This window comes from Grammomys surdaster, unplaced genomic scaffold (genome assembly GCF_004785775.1).
Source record: "Grammomys surdaster isolate TR1022 unplaced genomic scaffold, NIH_TR_1.0 367, whole genome shotgun sequence".
Lineage (NCBI taxonomy): Eukaryota > Metazoa > Chordata > Mammalia > Rodentia > Muridae > Grammomys > Grammomys surdaster.
In genome coordinates this window covers 2,449,268-2,464,428 of record NW_021604786.1, presented here as the reverse complement: position 1 = coordinate 2,464,428, position 15,161 = coordinate 2,449,268, and the positions used below count along the sequence as shown (strand labels likewise).

General features: G+C 44.8%; 1 protein-coding gene and 1 pseudogene across 2 annotated transcripts in view; one reads left to right on the top strand and one right to left on the bottom strand.

The window, feature by feature from the left end:
• Positions 1-15,031, bottom strand: part of Bicc1 (BicC family RNA binding protein 1) — a 240,523-nt gene extending 225,492 nt beyond the window's left edge. For both annotated transcript variants that reach the window (XM_028780249.1, XM_028780250.1), the window contains exon 1: positions 14,836-15,031. In XM_028780249.1, the coding sequence (XP_028636082.1) occupies positions 14,836-15,031 (196 nt within the window). The remainder of the gene's footprint in view (positions 1-14,835) is intronic.
• LOC114631874 lies at positions 4,276-4,569 on the top strand (annotated as a pseudogene).
• Positions 15,032-15,161: the final 130 nt, after the last annotated feature.

Here is a 15,161-nt window from a genome sequence, read left to right as displayed (position 1 = left end):
TACACTCATAGGAACTATGTACTGTACACTCATAGGAGCTATGTACCGTACACTCATAGGAGCTATGTACCGTACACTCATAGGAACTGTGTACCGTACACTCATAGGAGCTGTGTACCGTACACTCATAGGAGCTATGTACTGTACACTCATAGTAGCTATGTACCGTACACTCATAGGAACTATGTACTGTACACTCACAGGAACTATGTACTATACACTCATAGTAGCTATGTACCGTACACTCATAGGAGCTATGTACTGTACACTCACAGGAACTATATACTGTACACTCACAGGAACTATGTACTGTACACTCATAGGAACTATGTACTGTACACTCATAGGAACTATGTACTGTACACTCACAGGAACTATGTACTGTACACTCATAGGAACTATGTACTGTACAGAGACAGACAGGCCCTCTTACTACACAATAAAGTATATAAGGTAATATAAATATAATAATATATACTATATAAAAGGATTGTACAGTTCTTTATCTTGGACAGTTTGGGCTGTCACATACATGGCCACCTTGCTCTCTCCTGTCACCACCACTGACGAATCCCTTTTCCCTACCCTTCCATTCTCAGCCTCTGGATATCCACTTACATATAAAGTACACTGTCCATCAAGGCCAAAAGAGGGTGTCAGGTCCCCTGGGACTGGAGTTACAGATGGTTGTGAGCTGCCAAATGGGTTCTGCTGAGCGGCTTCCAAGAACAGAGCCGGGGCTCCTGCAAGAGCAGCAAGTGCTCTTAACCGCTGAGCAGTTGCTCCATCTCCCTTTCGTGGCTTCTCATGAGATGCTTTTCCAACCCCATCCTGCTTTATGGCCCAAGTGCTAGATTCCTGGTGTGATTGAATATTGTTTACACAGATAAGGCAACCCCCATGCTCACTCTGTGACACCAGCCACCTTATTGCAACAGTCTTTTTATGTTAACCACCGTGAGGCTGCAAGCGCTGTTTTTCCTGAATTGTAAGCCCCGGGAAAAACAATGAAAACTCTACAGACCTGCAATAATTCTGTGTTTCATGTTCCCATTTCAGCAAATTTAATCTTAAAACCCCCTGGGAGAGATGTGGGGGGGTGGTAGCTCAATCAGACAGCATGCGACACCAACAAGAGAGCCTGAGATTAGACCCCCAGAGCCCACACGTATACCAACACTTGCGGAAGTTGCTGAGGGACAGATCTCTGGCGCTCAGCAGCCAGTTCTCAGTGTGTTCTAGGTTCATTGAGAGAATCCATTTCAAAAAATAAGGTAGCGAGTCGCTGAGGAAGAGACACAGTGTAAACCTCCATGACCTTTATACACTGCACGTCTACAAATGCACACATAGATATGTACATATTAAAGGCAAACACGCATACACACAGATCGTTCTGTGGTTAAGAGCACTGACTGCTCTTCATGAGGACCTGGGTTTGCTCCCCAGCACCCACACGGTAGCTGACAATTACCTATAACTCCAGTTCAAGGTGATCCAAAGTGCTCTTCTGCCTTCGATGGGCACAGCACACATATAGGCAAAATATCCATATACATAAAACAAAGTAAATCTCTTAAAACATACTAAGCAAAAATAGTTTTTTAGAAATCTGTATTAAAACCAACATTTCTTTTCATGACTGTTTCCATACCACTCAGGCCACACAAGTTTCCTAACTTTTTGAAATTAAGTCGTTATAATCAACCAGTTAACAAGAAGAATCTCACCAGGACTGGCTTGGCTGTAAATGACAGTTTTAACAACAGCAACAACCACAAGGACAACAACAAAAAAAAAAATCTTAGAACATGATTTTAAAAGGCCATCTGAGAACAGAGCAGAGCACACATGGGGGGGGTCTTTTGTGACACCAGAGGAAAACAATGAATTCTCAAGAATTCATTGAAACAATTCTGAAAGCGGCCCAAGATCCGGCCATACAGGTGTCCTCATGACACTTAAAGCCAGAATATAGCCAGTAGGCACAAACCCTATCCCGGGAAACCTAATAACTGGACTCACTGGCTGAAGAGAAGGAAACTGTGAGGGGACCTGCTACATGGCAGAGATCACTCTCTGCTGTCATGTAACAATGTGTCAACACTAACAGGCGCCAAGGAAGGTTTACTCAATTAGTATAGAAAGGCTGAATCAAGCTGCCGTCCAACCCACAGGATACTGGGTCCTGCCAACCTGCCTGCCCAGAGGCCAGGAAAGAGGGTGTGTGGTTTGCTCTCTTCCAAGTCTAGATCCTTCACTACCAAGACACTCCAGCTATCCTGGGAAAGGTACACACAGAGGTAAAATCCTACCATTGCCACCCTGGGAGATCACTGATGGAGAGCCCACAGTACCTACTCACCGTCCAACTAGACCGAGATTCAAAGGACAGGTGGGTCTGCAGCTTGCACTATGCAAAAGCTCAGAATGCAGGCGCTTCAAGGTGTCCTGAAGGGGTTTCCCACCCAAAACCCTGAGAATTTGTTTGAAACAAAGTTTCAATGGCGAGAGTGAGCCACAAACCTGTATCTGACTGCTGGCCGGCAGGCACTGTACTAAAAGAAGAGGAAGGCTCAGCTAGCGAACATGAAAGACGTCTCATTTTTCAGAGTGGATGGCTTATGTCATCTGACAGGTTTTAAAATTATGTTTATGATAGCCAGGGTGGTGCCTGCTTGTAATCCTAGCTCTTGAGAAACCAAGGCAAAAAGACCAAAGGTCCAAAGCCAGCCAGAGCAACGAAAATATTTAACCATGGATAGGCACTTGTCTAACTACAAGATAGGCCTGGGCTGGTATTTATAATTAATTAGATATTTTCTAACGAGCTTGACGAATTTTAATTTAACACCACCCCAGGTGAGATATGTGTGTGAATTACCCAGCATTCCCCTTCCTTGAGTTGATTTTGCATGTCCCCCCTCAAAAGGCAATTCTCAAATCTACAATCCTCTCTGAACTCCCTCAGCTGAGCGTGGCAGACCACCCTGTGTACCGACACCTCTGTCTTCTTATGAAACACAGCTGTCAAGTATTTCTTGAGGCCAAGTGAAAGCCCTGATGTACCGTTCCATTCCATAAGGCTATACTAGCTCCGTTAGCCCAAAACGGGACAGTTGTTTAATTCAAATTCACCATGTGCCAGTTAACTCTGGAAATATGGTCCAGCTCTTTCACAGCACTGGGCTAGATGCTACATACAAAAAAAAAGAAAAAAAAAAGAAAATGAATATGAAAAACACAGACCATCCACAGGGTACCAATTGTGAGTCAGCTTTATAAACACTATTGTGTAATCTTCACCACAGCCCCAAAGAGAGGCCATTATTATCCCCTGTTCACAAAGGAGGGAAAGACAATTTAACCAAAGGCAGCAGGAGGCAGAGCCTTTTGCCTACATTCCCACTGAGAGTCTCAGCCATTCACGAGTCCAACCACTGAGATCCTCTGCATTTTCACAGGACTCAAAAGGTCTTTCACCCTGTGGGGAGGGCGGCATATCATGCTGAACTCAGTTGGGATGTCTCTCCACCCCACCCACATTAGAGATTGGACTCTAGAATAATCCTTGAGGATACTGTTGTCTGGGCTTGTTCCTGAGGGCTTAGAACCCTAGGAACCACGTCTCAGACTCAGTGAGCAATCAATAAAAGCTGCCAATGCTTTCCTCAAAGTCCACACACTTCAAAAACTATAGTCCCTCCCCCTCAAATGATGTAATAATTAATCATGGTCACTACAACTCTGCTTATAGTCAGAATATGTTTTTGACCAAATGTGTCACAAATACAAATAATAAAAGTATATTTCTAACATGTGCTCAGAAATACAACACAGGAGTAGCTGGTGAGTTAGGCAAAAAGGATGGACGGAAAGTAGCAATCACAACTTTGAGAACAACCACAAAAACTATGCAAACGATCTGTAACCCTAATTCAAGCCAGGAAGCGGAGACAGTTCTTAGGATGAAGAGATTACTTGTAATTATATCTCCCTTTTAAAAGCTCTCTTCAAGGGGCTTAAAAGATGGCTCCGTGGTTAAGAGCACTGACTGCTCTTCCAGAGGTCCTGAGTTCAATTCCCAGCCCCGACATGGTGGCTCACAACCATCTGTCATGGGATCCGATGCCATCTCTTCGCATATGCAAGGCCCTGGATTTGATTCCTATGGCCAACACCCACCACCAAGACAACAACAATCAAAAAAAATGTTTTCTTCACCTAAATTTCTATTATAATGAAAAGTGTTGGCAGAGCGGGCGTGGCAGCAAGATGGTGGACAAATTGGAAAAGAAGGAAGAAAGCATCTTGGACATGTCTAAGAACAATGATAAGACCATCCGAGTGGAGGTCCAGCGGCATCCTGAAAAAGGGTGACCCACTGCTCAACCTGGTGCTGGATGGAATCACTGAGTCCATGTGAGATCCCGATGACTGGTACAGGCTGACAGGGGACACAGGGAAACTGGGACTCCTGCTGTGCCATGGCACCTCAGTGATGCTCATCTGCCCGAAGGACAGCATGGAGGCCGTCCCCACCCCTTCGTGCATCAGCAAGACACTTAGCAGCTGGTGGAGGGTGGCCTGGCCCCAGGGACCTCCCTTCTGAGGGGTGAACTTCTATTTGGTGCTTTGGTCTTTTGGATTGTTTTAGTTTTTTAATAAAATTATCCATGTAGGAAAAAAAGAAGAATGTTTTGCTTGTTGTGGGGTGTGTGTGTGTGTGTGTGTGTGTCTGTCTGTCTGTCTGTCTGTCTGTCTCTGTCTACATGTGTGGGAGAGAACACAGGTGTTTATGTGTGTGCACATGGCAGCCATCCAGCCTCCATTATCCCTCAAGCGCCATCTGCTTTAGTTTTTTGAGATCTCTCACTGGCTTGGAACTCACCAAATGGATGAGGCTGGCTGGCCAGGAAGCCCCACAGTCCCATGTCCCCTCCTCCCAATCACCAGGATTATAAATGCATGCCACCACATCTAGGTTTGATGGGTTGGGAGGATCAAACTCAGGCCCTACAAACAATGACAGAGCCATTTCCCCAACCCACTCACTCCTCCTCCCAAAAGAATGTATTTTTAAAACTAATTTTTAAAGTACTTAGTAGCTATTATATCAACCCACTAAAGAAGCATTTAAAAACCGAATGCAGTCTGAACTGAAGTACAGCAATAGAGACAAGCTCTTCCCTTCACTAGACTATAAACAGCTGTGTGTTCCCTGCCAAATCCATTCAACAAGCCACTGTACAAAACCCATAGACACTACACTCCTAGATGCAAAATCTCAAGATGCCCTCATAAGGAGGCAGAAATGCTAGCTCCCGGGGTACCAGAGATCCCCAGAAGACAAGACTCTAAAGCCCCTGGAAGTATTTAACCATCTCTAACGACCAACTCCTGTTTCTCAACATTAGGTCCCGAGACCACCTACATGAGTCCCAGACTCAATGCTTTCAAGACACAGATCTCTCTGCCCACCCCCACCCCCCACTGCGCCCCGCTCTGACACGAAGAATCTGGATTCAGAGAGGATGAAACTTGGCTTTTTAAAAACAAACCCTGGATTCTGACGTATACATATTTTAAGAAATCCTGATTCAAGACATGCTAATCGGATAAGACAGGCATTGCTTAAATTTTTCAGTGATAAAAAGACAAACAACCCTCACTCTGCACTGGCTCTCCCGGCTGCTTCCAATGTCTCCCAGCTGTCATCGGAAACAAGCCAGGCTGTCAGGACCCTGGGTCCAAGAGACAGGTAGCCCTTGAACCTGCTGCTCTTCTTCCTAACCTTGAAAGTCTTCTGGAAAATTATTTTTGAAATGTTGATCAAAAGCCTTAGAACGGCCAAGTGTGGTGGCAAGTGCCTGTAACCCCAGCCCTTGAGAGGCTGAGACAGGAGGATGGTGAGGATGACGTGAGACCAACCTGGATTCATAGCTAGAGCCCATCAGAAAAAACGGAAGGAAAAAACAGAAGGTAGACTTTAGGGGACAGGGGGCAGAGGATGGAGGGAGGGTTGGGGGGGTGCCCAAAAGACCCATCGTACTAATTCCACTAATAAGATTTCCTTTCCGGGCTGGTGAGATGGCTCAGCGGTTAAGGGAAGTCATGAGTTCAAATCTCAGCAACCACATGGTGGCTCACAACCATCCATATGAGATCTGATCCCCTCATATGGGTGTCTGAAGACAGCTACAATGTACTTTGGGCTGGATTGAGCGGGGTGCTGCCAGAGCAGCGGGAACCAGGAACAAGCAGGGGCTGAAGCAAGTGGAGCCTGGAGCAAGCCGGTGGAAGCAAAAGGGAGAAGGAAGGGGGCGGGGACTTCCTTCCCTATTGGAATAAGGGAGGACTCATGCAAGGTTTTTAGGAGAGCATGTCTGGAGCTCAGTGGATACTGCGTCTCTGTCCCTGCCTCACCTCACACTATATGGATTTCACACACAGCATCTCTAGTCCTCACAAAGTGGAAGGGATTCTGTCCCCATTTTAAAGATGAGGACACCAAAACCAAACGAAGTAATTCACTTGTTCCAGGCCACATAGCACAGAGCCATGAGCTGAGCCCTGGTCAACGAATAGAAACGTGACTAGGCACTACTGTGGACCCACCGAAGGCATTCTATATGGAAACAGTTCAACAAAGTCAGTCAAGGGAATAATAGAGATCTTTGAAAGTATATCCTTCAAGAATCTCAAAGAGAGTGAGCGGGATGTCGGTGACATATGCCATTAATCCCAGCACTTGGGAGGCAGAGACAGGCGGCTCTCTGTCAGTCTGAGGCTTGCCTGGTCTATAGAGTGAGTTCCAGCCATGGCTACACAGAGAAACCATGACTTGAAAAACCAAAGAATGGGGTGAGGGGATTAATCTCAAAAAGAAAAACACCAATGATAAAATTCAAAGAAAAAATAGAGAAGAGATGGTCTTACTGTAATTTAATTCACACAGGGTAGGAGCCGTAGTTAGCATAGGTTCCCATCTGCTTCCCAGTGGTACAGTAGGAACTTCGTATGGTTCTAAAAATATATGATGTACAGACATATGTTTTCAAGACCAGGAAAAAAGCTTCCAAAATATAATCACTAGTGATTGACAAAGTTTAGACCCATTGAAGGAGTTTGTGTGTTCATTCTGCATATCTGTCTATAATCTTCAAGTACTCTGTAACTTTGTATTTGCTTTTCAAGTCGAGGGATAAATATAGTGGGTAGTTTTCAAATCCTCTCATTTAGTGCCTTCCTGTAAAGGAAATGCTTTGGGCTTCAGAAAACCCAGTGTACAGAGTTATGTGGGGTGTCTTCTCCATGTCACACAACACACACACACAAACACACACACACACACACAAAAACCCTACCATCTGGTTAGAATGTGAATCTTGTCCCTCCAGGAGCCAGCCTCATAAATAGGAACAGAATTTAATACTTATCACAAATAAACGTGATCAGAATCCACAGGTATCAGTGCATTAGCAGGTGGGAAAGGTTGTGTAAACAGGGCTGAGGGGTGACTAAACAACCATAAGGAGCAGAGTTTGAATTCCTACTATGCATAAGCACATGTACGCACACACACATACATACACATACACACACATACATGCACATACACATATGCACACATACGTACACATACATACATACACACACATACAAATACAGATACACACAAATGCACATATGCAGACATATATACACATATACACACATACATACACATACATAAATACATACAAATACACATACACACATGCATGCACACATATGTACACATACACACACATACATACACATACATACATACACACACACAAAGATACACATACACACACATGCACACACACATACCTACACACATACATGCAAATACATACACACACTACACACATATGCACACATATACATGCACGCACGTAATAAATAAATGTAATGTTAATAAAGTTCAAGACAGAAAACTGTAAAGATGTGTAAGTGTTTGGTATACTCAGAGAGTTTCTACTGGTGCCTTTGCACATCTTGGACCTTGTGCTAAACGCTAACACTAAAGGGCTAAGCAGTAAATGAGCTGGCACTTACAGACTCACGGTTAAACTCACGTGCTAAGCATCCACACCCACTGCAAAGGCCTTCAAAAATCAGTCTGAGAACTGTGCTTCACTCCCTACACGTCACTAAGTATTTAACAAAAAGAGATGTTCCATCCTATCCAATGCATCCTTATAGGAGAAATCTATTATAATAAACGCTGCAGATCGGGTGCACGTAGCTCATTCTGGGAAATTTCAAAATGCAGACAATGGCACACACAGGATGCTCACCCTATGACACTACTTCAGAGTGATTTCAAGATCAAGGCTTTATAGCCAGACTCTGCTATAAAAGAAGAAGAAAGATCAAAGAAGATGAGACAGGGAAATAAGGGAAGAAGGAGCTATATTTAAAAAAAAAAAGCACGTTCCTGGAAGGGGACACTTACGGAGAGGTTGTGTGTTTGGCGTCTCCAAAAGCTAGATCTACAGTTCTATGGTAAAGCTGCATCCAGGACTCAGGGGCCCTGGGTCATCTGGTCTAAGGAGGAGGAGGAGGAGGCGGTCATCTCTAGGAGATACAGGCATCCTCCCTGTGCCATGGTTGTTTGTGCCTGCATTGCTCTGAGAACAATGCCTACTACTCCAGTCTCAGTGTTGCAAACACTGCCCCAAACCTTTCAACACAGGCAACATTTGGCTCCTGCCAGGTTTGGTCTGTGCTTTGCCCACAGTCAGGAAACTTGAATCAAGACTCAATGAATGTCCGCTCTGAAACCATGCTTGCTTGTCTATTTTATTCACAGAGGATGGAAAAGAAGCCACATTTCCCCAAGATTCCTGAAGAAACGGTGGCCGAAGGACACATGGGTAAACTTTCAGGAGACTATAGTCTTCATCACACATAAAGGTGGGACTTTGCCTGCATGAATCTCAGATGTAGCTGTTACAGGCTGATACTTGCAACCATACCACATGAAACAAAGCAAAGGTCCCAGGCTGAACTAGTGATGTACCACAAGAAGGATACTGAGCTCCTTGAAGTTCTTGTTCATCTACTGGGGCTGGGACCATATGACTCTGCCTTGTGTAAACCAGTGTTTGGGTTTTTTCCCCCTTCTTGGCTACCGCCAAATACATTCCTCCCTACAAAAGTCATTGATATAAAGAACTCTCCAACCATGCTTGAATTTATTAATGATCAACCTGACCAGAAACCCCCCACAGCTTCACAGAGATAAGACTTACTGAGAGTGTACACATTAAGGAAAGCACTTATCCTATGCCCTTCGGTAAAGGGGGCATCTTCCCAGGCCTCTTCAGGTGGCTAGGTGACTAAGACAGAGCCCAGTCCAGGATGGTCTGAAAGATAGACCTGGTTGCTTCACTGCAAGCTACAGGACCTCTCAAGTGATTTTAACATTAGGCTACTGGGTAACGTCAGCTTTGCATTCTGCTCTCTGGCTGAATTACAATAATCCTATCTAACGTTCTGATTTTATTCAAGAAAGTTTCACTACAAAATAAATCAAATACTACACACATACACACACACACAAGATTCACATGCTTGTTTGTTTGCTTGCTTGCTTGATTACTTGCTTGTTTGCTTTTTCTTTCTTTTTTTAAAGAGACCTAGCAATGCTTGGGGTCTTGTGTTTTGAATTTTTGCCTGCACATAGGTATATGCAACACATGAGTGCAGTACCCATAGAGGCCAGAAGAGGGCATCAGATCCCATGGAGATGGAAGTTCACAAGCAGTGGGTGCTAGGAACTGAACCTAGGTACTCTGCAAGAGCAGCAAGCACTCTTAACTGCTGAGCCATCTCTGCGGAGTGTGTTTTGAACTTTCTCAATCACAAGGGACAGAGATGTCACTGCTGCTGTCACTACACTGCCATCTCCAAGTGCCATGTGCCCCGCCCTGGGACAGCATTCTACACAGAACTCAGTCTGTGCTTACATATCCCTACAATGAGATAATTTTTAAAAGATTTGTTTTAATTCTATTCATGGGTCCGCAGAAGTATATGACTGTGGAGGCCAGAGAGAGTATCAGAACCCCTAGAACTGGAGTTATAAAGGGTTGTGAGCTGCCCCACAAAGGCAACTCTTAACCTCTGAACTTCCTCTCTCCCTCCTCCGTCTCTGCCTCCCTCCGGCACCCTGAGATGAGACCACCCCTTCCCCTTCTGCATAGATGAGTAAATGGCGTCTTTTTGCTGAGCAAAAACATCCCCCGGCACAGTCATTTTTTTTAAAAAAAAAAAAAAAAAAAAAAAAAAAAAAAAAAAAAGTCCTTCCTTCTCACATGCTGATGGGGAAGGCTGAAGAACAGTTTCTAACAGAAGGAGTGCTAACAACCCTTTAGAAAGTACCAGGTGCATGCGGAGCCTTTCACAGAATGGAAACTACACAAAACAAGAAGGATCACACACCTCAAGAGGCTCGAAAGATCTCTGCGTCCCCAGTGCCATCTATGAGAGGTCTACTCAGCCATACACGCCACCTACTGAGGGCTAAGCAACCAGGGAGCTGACAATAATCATCAAACAGCTGTGTGGGATCATGATATTTATCCTTTAGTAAACTGGACTTTCATTCTTAATACATGAATACATATGTTATGCATTCTGGCTTAAGAATGAATACCGTTGCTGTAACTGAATGATTTCAGCATTTCCTATGCAGCCAACACTAAGATATGTATTTTTTTTAATTTATGTGTATGTCTATGTCAGTATATGCTACTGTGGTCATCTTATCCACAAAGACCAGAAGGATTCTGGTTCCTTGGAGCTGAAGTTACAGGCAATTTGGGAGCTGCCAGATGCAGGCGGTGGGTACAGAACTGAGCTCCTCTATAAAAGCAGCAAGTGCTCTTAACCACTGGGCAATCTCTCTGGCCGCCACTGCGATATTTATATGCACTTTTTTTTCCCTCCTAACTATTACAACTGCTTCAAGGTTCCAAACCTGCTACTAATACTCCTTTTTAGAAAAGATAGCATCGGGTAGCATAATGCCAACATACAAATCTTGATCCTGCCCAAAGCCCGGTGTATGTACCCACTGTCCTTCATAAAGCTATCTGGTTTCTTGGTATTTGTTTAGCCTTGATGAAGCACCAGCTAGCAAGCTCTACTCATGTAAGCTTTCCCTCACTTCCAGAACTTCCACATCTTCTAATATTTTTGCTTCATATTTCTTCCATCTTCACAACAATATCTAAGAAAGGGTGACCAGTCACAAAACCATATGGTAATGTTTGCTGAGTTAGAGCCATGGCACATTTGCTGCTCGCAGAGCTATCCTGCACTGGTAGCCAGTTCTCCTGCTCAGGTAAAACAGGATCCCAAATTGTCCCGGCACTGTAAAAACCCTACATGGTTTCTGAAGTCTTCCCTATCCAAAAGGTAAAGCTCATTGGATGTCAGTCTCCTTTGTAACACACACACACACACACACACACACACACAAAATCCTTTACTTCTCTTAGGACTCAACCTTGAAAATGTTTATGCTTCTATGCTGTCTATGAGGAATTCTCGTTCTGTGTAGACTCATCCAGGGATCTCATCTTTGATGCTGTTCCCTGGCAAGCACCACCACTGTATCCTAGACACTCTGGACCACTCCCCATCTCTTTCATAGCAACCCCTCCTTTTCACAGAGTGTAATTCATTTTAACTGATTGGCGTGACTCAACACCGTGACTCCTTAGCGAAGCCTATCAAACTGCTGAGGGCTAGTTATGAAAGAAATAGAACATGATGATGCCTTACCACTAAAAAAATGCTGGACATGGCATGCATCCCAAGGCTGAGCAGACCCATGAAATATCTAAACTCAAAAATAAATTCCCATGCCAAAAAAAAAAAAAAGTCACTGACCAACAAGATCGATAATTATCATTAAAATATCAACAAACATGCCAGACATTCTTTATGGTAATTTCAAAGTAGCTGTGTTCTTTTTTTTTAAAGGAAGGAAAAAAAAACTAGTAATTTTCCCTATATTTTGGTCTAGTGGTTTTTATGTATATCAATTAGACTCCGTGATCACGCAAGAATGGTATTTTATTTCTTTGACTACCACCCTACTGCTCATTTTAACCTCAGTGAATTTTTTGTCCATTACATAGAAGACTCTCTCCACTAATAAAAATGCGACCTATTAAAGATTAACTTGCCCCCAGGACAGTCTCTCTAAAAACAAATTCCAAGCATTATAATCGACAATTTACACTCTGAAGACTTGAAGGCCAACAACCTTACTTACCCTGGTTTAAAATGGAAAATCCCATATACTTTTAAAGGCTATTGTGAAAAGAAAAAAAATGTAAATCGAAAATTCACAGTAACCAGAAATACAAACAAATGTAACTTCTCCTTCCTTGACCCTATCCATGGGAAAAGTTTCCACCTAAAAGAATCTAATATTTCTAATATTTTTTTCCATATATCAGTTTTTATCCTTTTTTTTGCTTTTGCAACTCTGAACTGCAAACGATTTGTGTTCCCCAACTATCTGTCAAATATATCGTGGGCGTTACAAACTTTGGTATGTACTTGAAATTATCTGGACCCAGGAGGTAACACTGCATTGTGAAGCTCTTGGTATTTACCAACACTACAGCAAATCTTGTTCCTTGGGCATCAAATAGTTCCCTTCCTACAAGAAAAAAAAAAAAAAACTACAGAGGTTCTTTTAAAAAAAAAAATCAACCTCTATTTTACAGGAGAAGAAACTGAGGGCAGAGAGAAACCTGGGAGCTTGCCCAAGGTCCCACAGTGATTTGAATGCAAGTCTGAGTTCTAGGGCTCATACCCACTTATAGCATAAAACAAATAAACACAAGATCACCCTTGGTTCACAAATGCGATAATTCTGTGGAGTTTATGTGGGTAAGAATACTAAGTTGCCCCAGTGCACTGTGCCCTCGCTGGGTTCTATTCTCTATGACTTCAAGGGCTTACTTTACCAACAAGATAATGTATTTGTTCAGTAACTCTGGAAAATGACTCAAAGAACTTTCCAACCACTAAATGGTTAACTCATCATGCATAGATCCATTTAGGCTCGCTGCTAAACATTTAACCACTGAAAAGTGATTCAGGCCTTCAGATGTTAGAATGGCGGGCCTAAAAGTGGGTTAACAACCCTCTATTTCACGTTCATGTTTTCTGAATGTTCTACCCGTGTTTCATTGAATCCAAAATGAAAATTGACTGAAAAAGAAATCCCCTAGGAGAACTCAGAGTTTTACAAGTGAACTGCCCAGAAACTGGCACCCACCGCAGTATCTGTGCAGGGTATCCATTAAGGAGGGTACCACCACGTTCTTCGGAGTAATCGCCAGTTCTGTTTCCAACACGGGGAAGTTGGCAAGTGGCTGAAATGGATCGGCCTGGGATCTTAAGGTTCGCTACAATCTTCCAATGCTTCTGCAACATAATTGTAACATTTTGTTTGTAACCCCCCAAACTAGGCAGACTCCTGGAACTAATAAGAGAGCGTCACAAATGAAAATTCCTGAAATATAAACCCGGCTTCAATTTTCAGATCCATTACTTTCCTACCAAGTTACATAATTTCAGGGAAAAGAGAAAAAAAAAAGAGCCCAAGACATGACATTTGGGGTGTTTATCAATACAAATAAGCAACAAAGGAGAGAGGTTCTCAGCCCTTCCAGAAACGCCTGCCAAGCAATCCTGATTCTTACTTCCACCAAGTTATTGTTTAGGAAAACATGTTGTTCTCTCTTAAAATAACCCTCTTAATTGTTCTGAAAAGCCACTGCATTTCCAGAGAGGAATAACTCGCTCCCATACTGCGATACATCGACAGATAAAGTCAAAATAAGTCACGCAGACAGCCATAAAAAGCGAGGCTACAGACCTCCAAGCTTTCCGAGATGATGGATGAGAGCTACTGAATCCTCACTATCCCTTCCTGGGAGCTGGGGGCCAGATCTCCTCTCAAGCCTTAAAAATAATACTAATTCCAGCTCCCTCATCTCTGCCTTGGGATGTGGGAGGTAAGCCACACAGGTAGGCTGCTAATGAACCTTTTTAAAGGTCAGAATGACCTTGGACTTGTTACCACTCGCTCTAATCCTAACGCAATAAATCAGAATTTGCTTCCGATCCAGTGTGGAGAAAAGTTTTTCTTCCTGGGAAAGTCCCAGAAACTCTATAAAGTGTTTTAAAAAATAAAAAAATAAACCCAAATTATGAAAGTCAAGTCAGACTCCCACAGCTGCAAGGGAGTTTATGAACAGAATGTAACTCAAGATGTCTTTTAGGAGCCCGGCTGCCCTGACACATGCTATCCTCACACTGCCAGGACACTGAGCCCCACGCCTGGGTGACTTGCTCCAGCCCAAGACTCCGGCGTGGGGGCGGGGGCTCCCAGCTGAAGCCTTGACATCTGCAGCGCTTTTCCAGGCGACCGGAGCAGGCCCTAGCTGGAGGAAGCGGATACTGACGAGGGGAGGGAAAAGACGCGGCAGGGGTGGCCGGGACTCCAGCTGCGGGAAGCGGGGCAGAGTCCCGCACACTGGGCGGTCCCGCTGTGTGAGGATGCCACGGCTCAGATGTCCCAGCTGCAGTTGGCACCGCCGCGGTCCTAATGGCAACTTCGGGGCGGCAGCACAAACTCGGGCCTCCAGCTCCTCCGATCCGGGCGAGCTGACAAAGTTGGGAGCGAGGGGGTGGGTGGAGTGTCCCGTGAGTGGACTGGGTGACGATCCCGTGGCGGACTTGGGAGAGGATCGGGAGCAGGGGCATGCCTACCTTGGAGCATGGCCTCGAGTTTCTTCCTGTCCACGCGGAAGCGCTCCTCGCTCCACTCGGGGCTGTGCAGGAGGGGCGCCGCGGCCACCAGATCGTCCTCGGAGCCGGCCACCGGCGAGTCGGTGCTACGCTCGCTGTTGGAGCCGGGGTCCGACTGCGCCGCCGCCAGGTAGCCCGGCTCGCCCTGCGCGGCCATGGTGCGAGCGGCGCTCGGGCTGCCGCCGCCCCGGCCCCGGCCGATGTGGCACGGCGCGCCGCAGCGCTAGCTCGTGCCCCCGCCGCCGCCGTGGCCGCGGGAAGCCCTGCGCATCCCCGCCTCGGGCGCC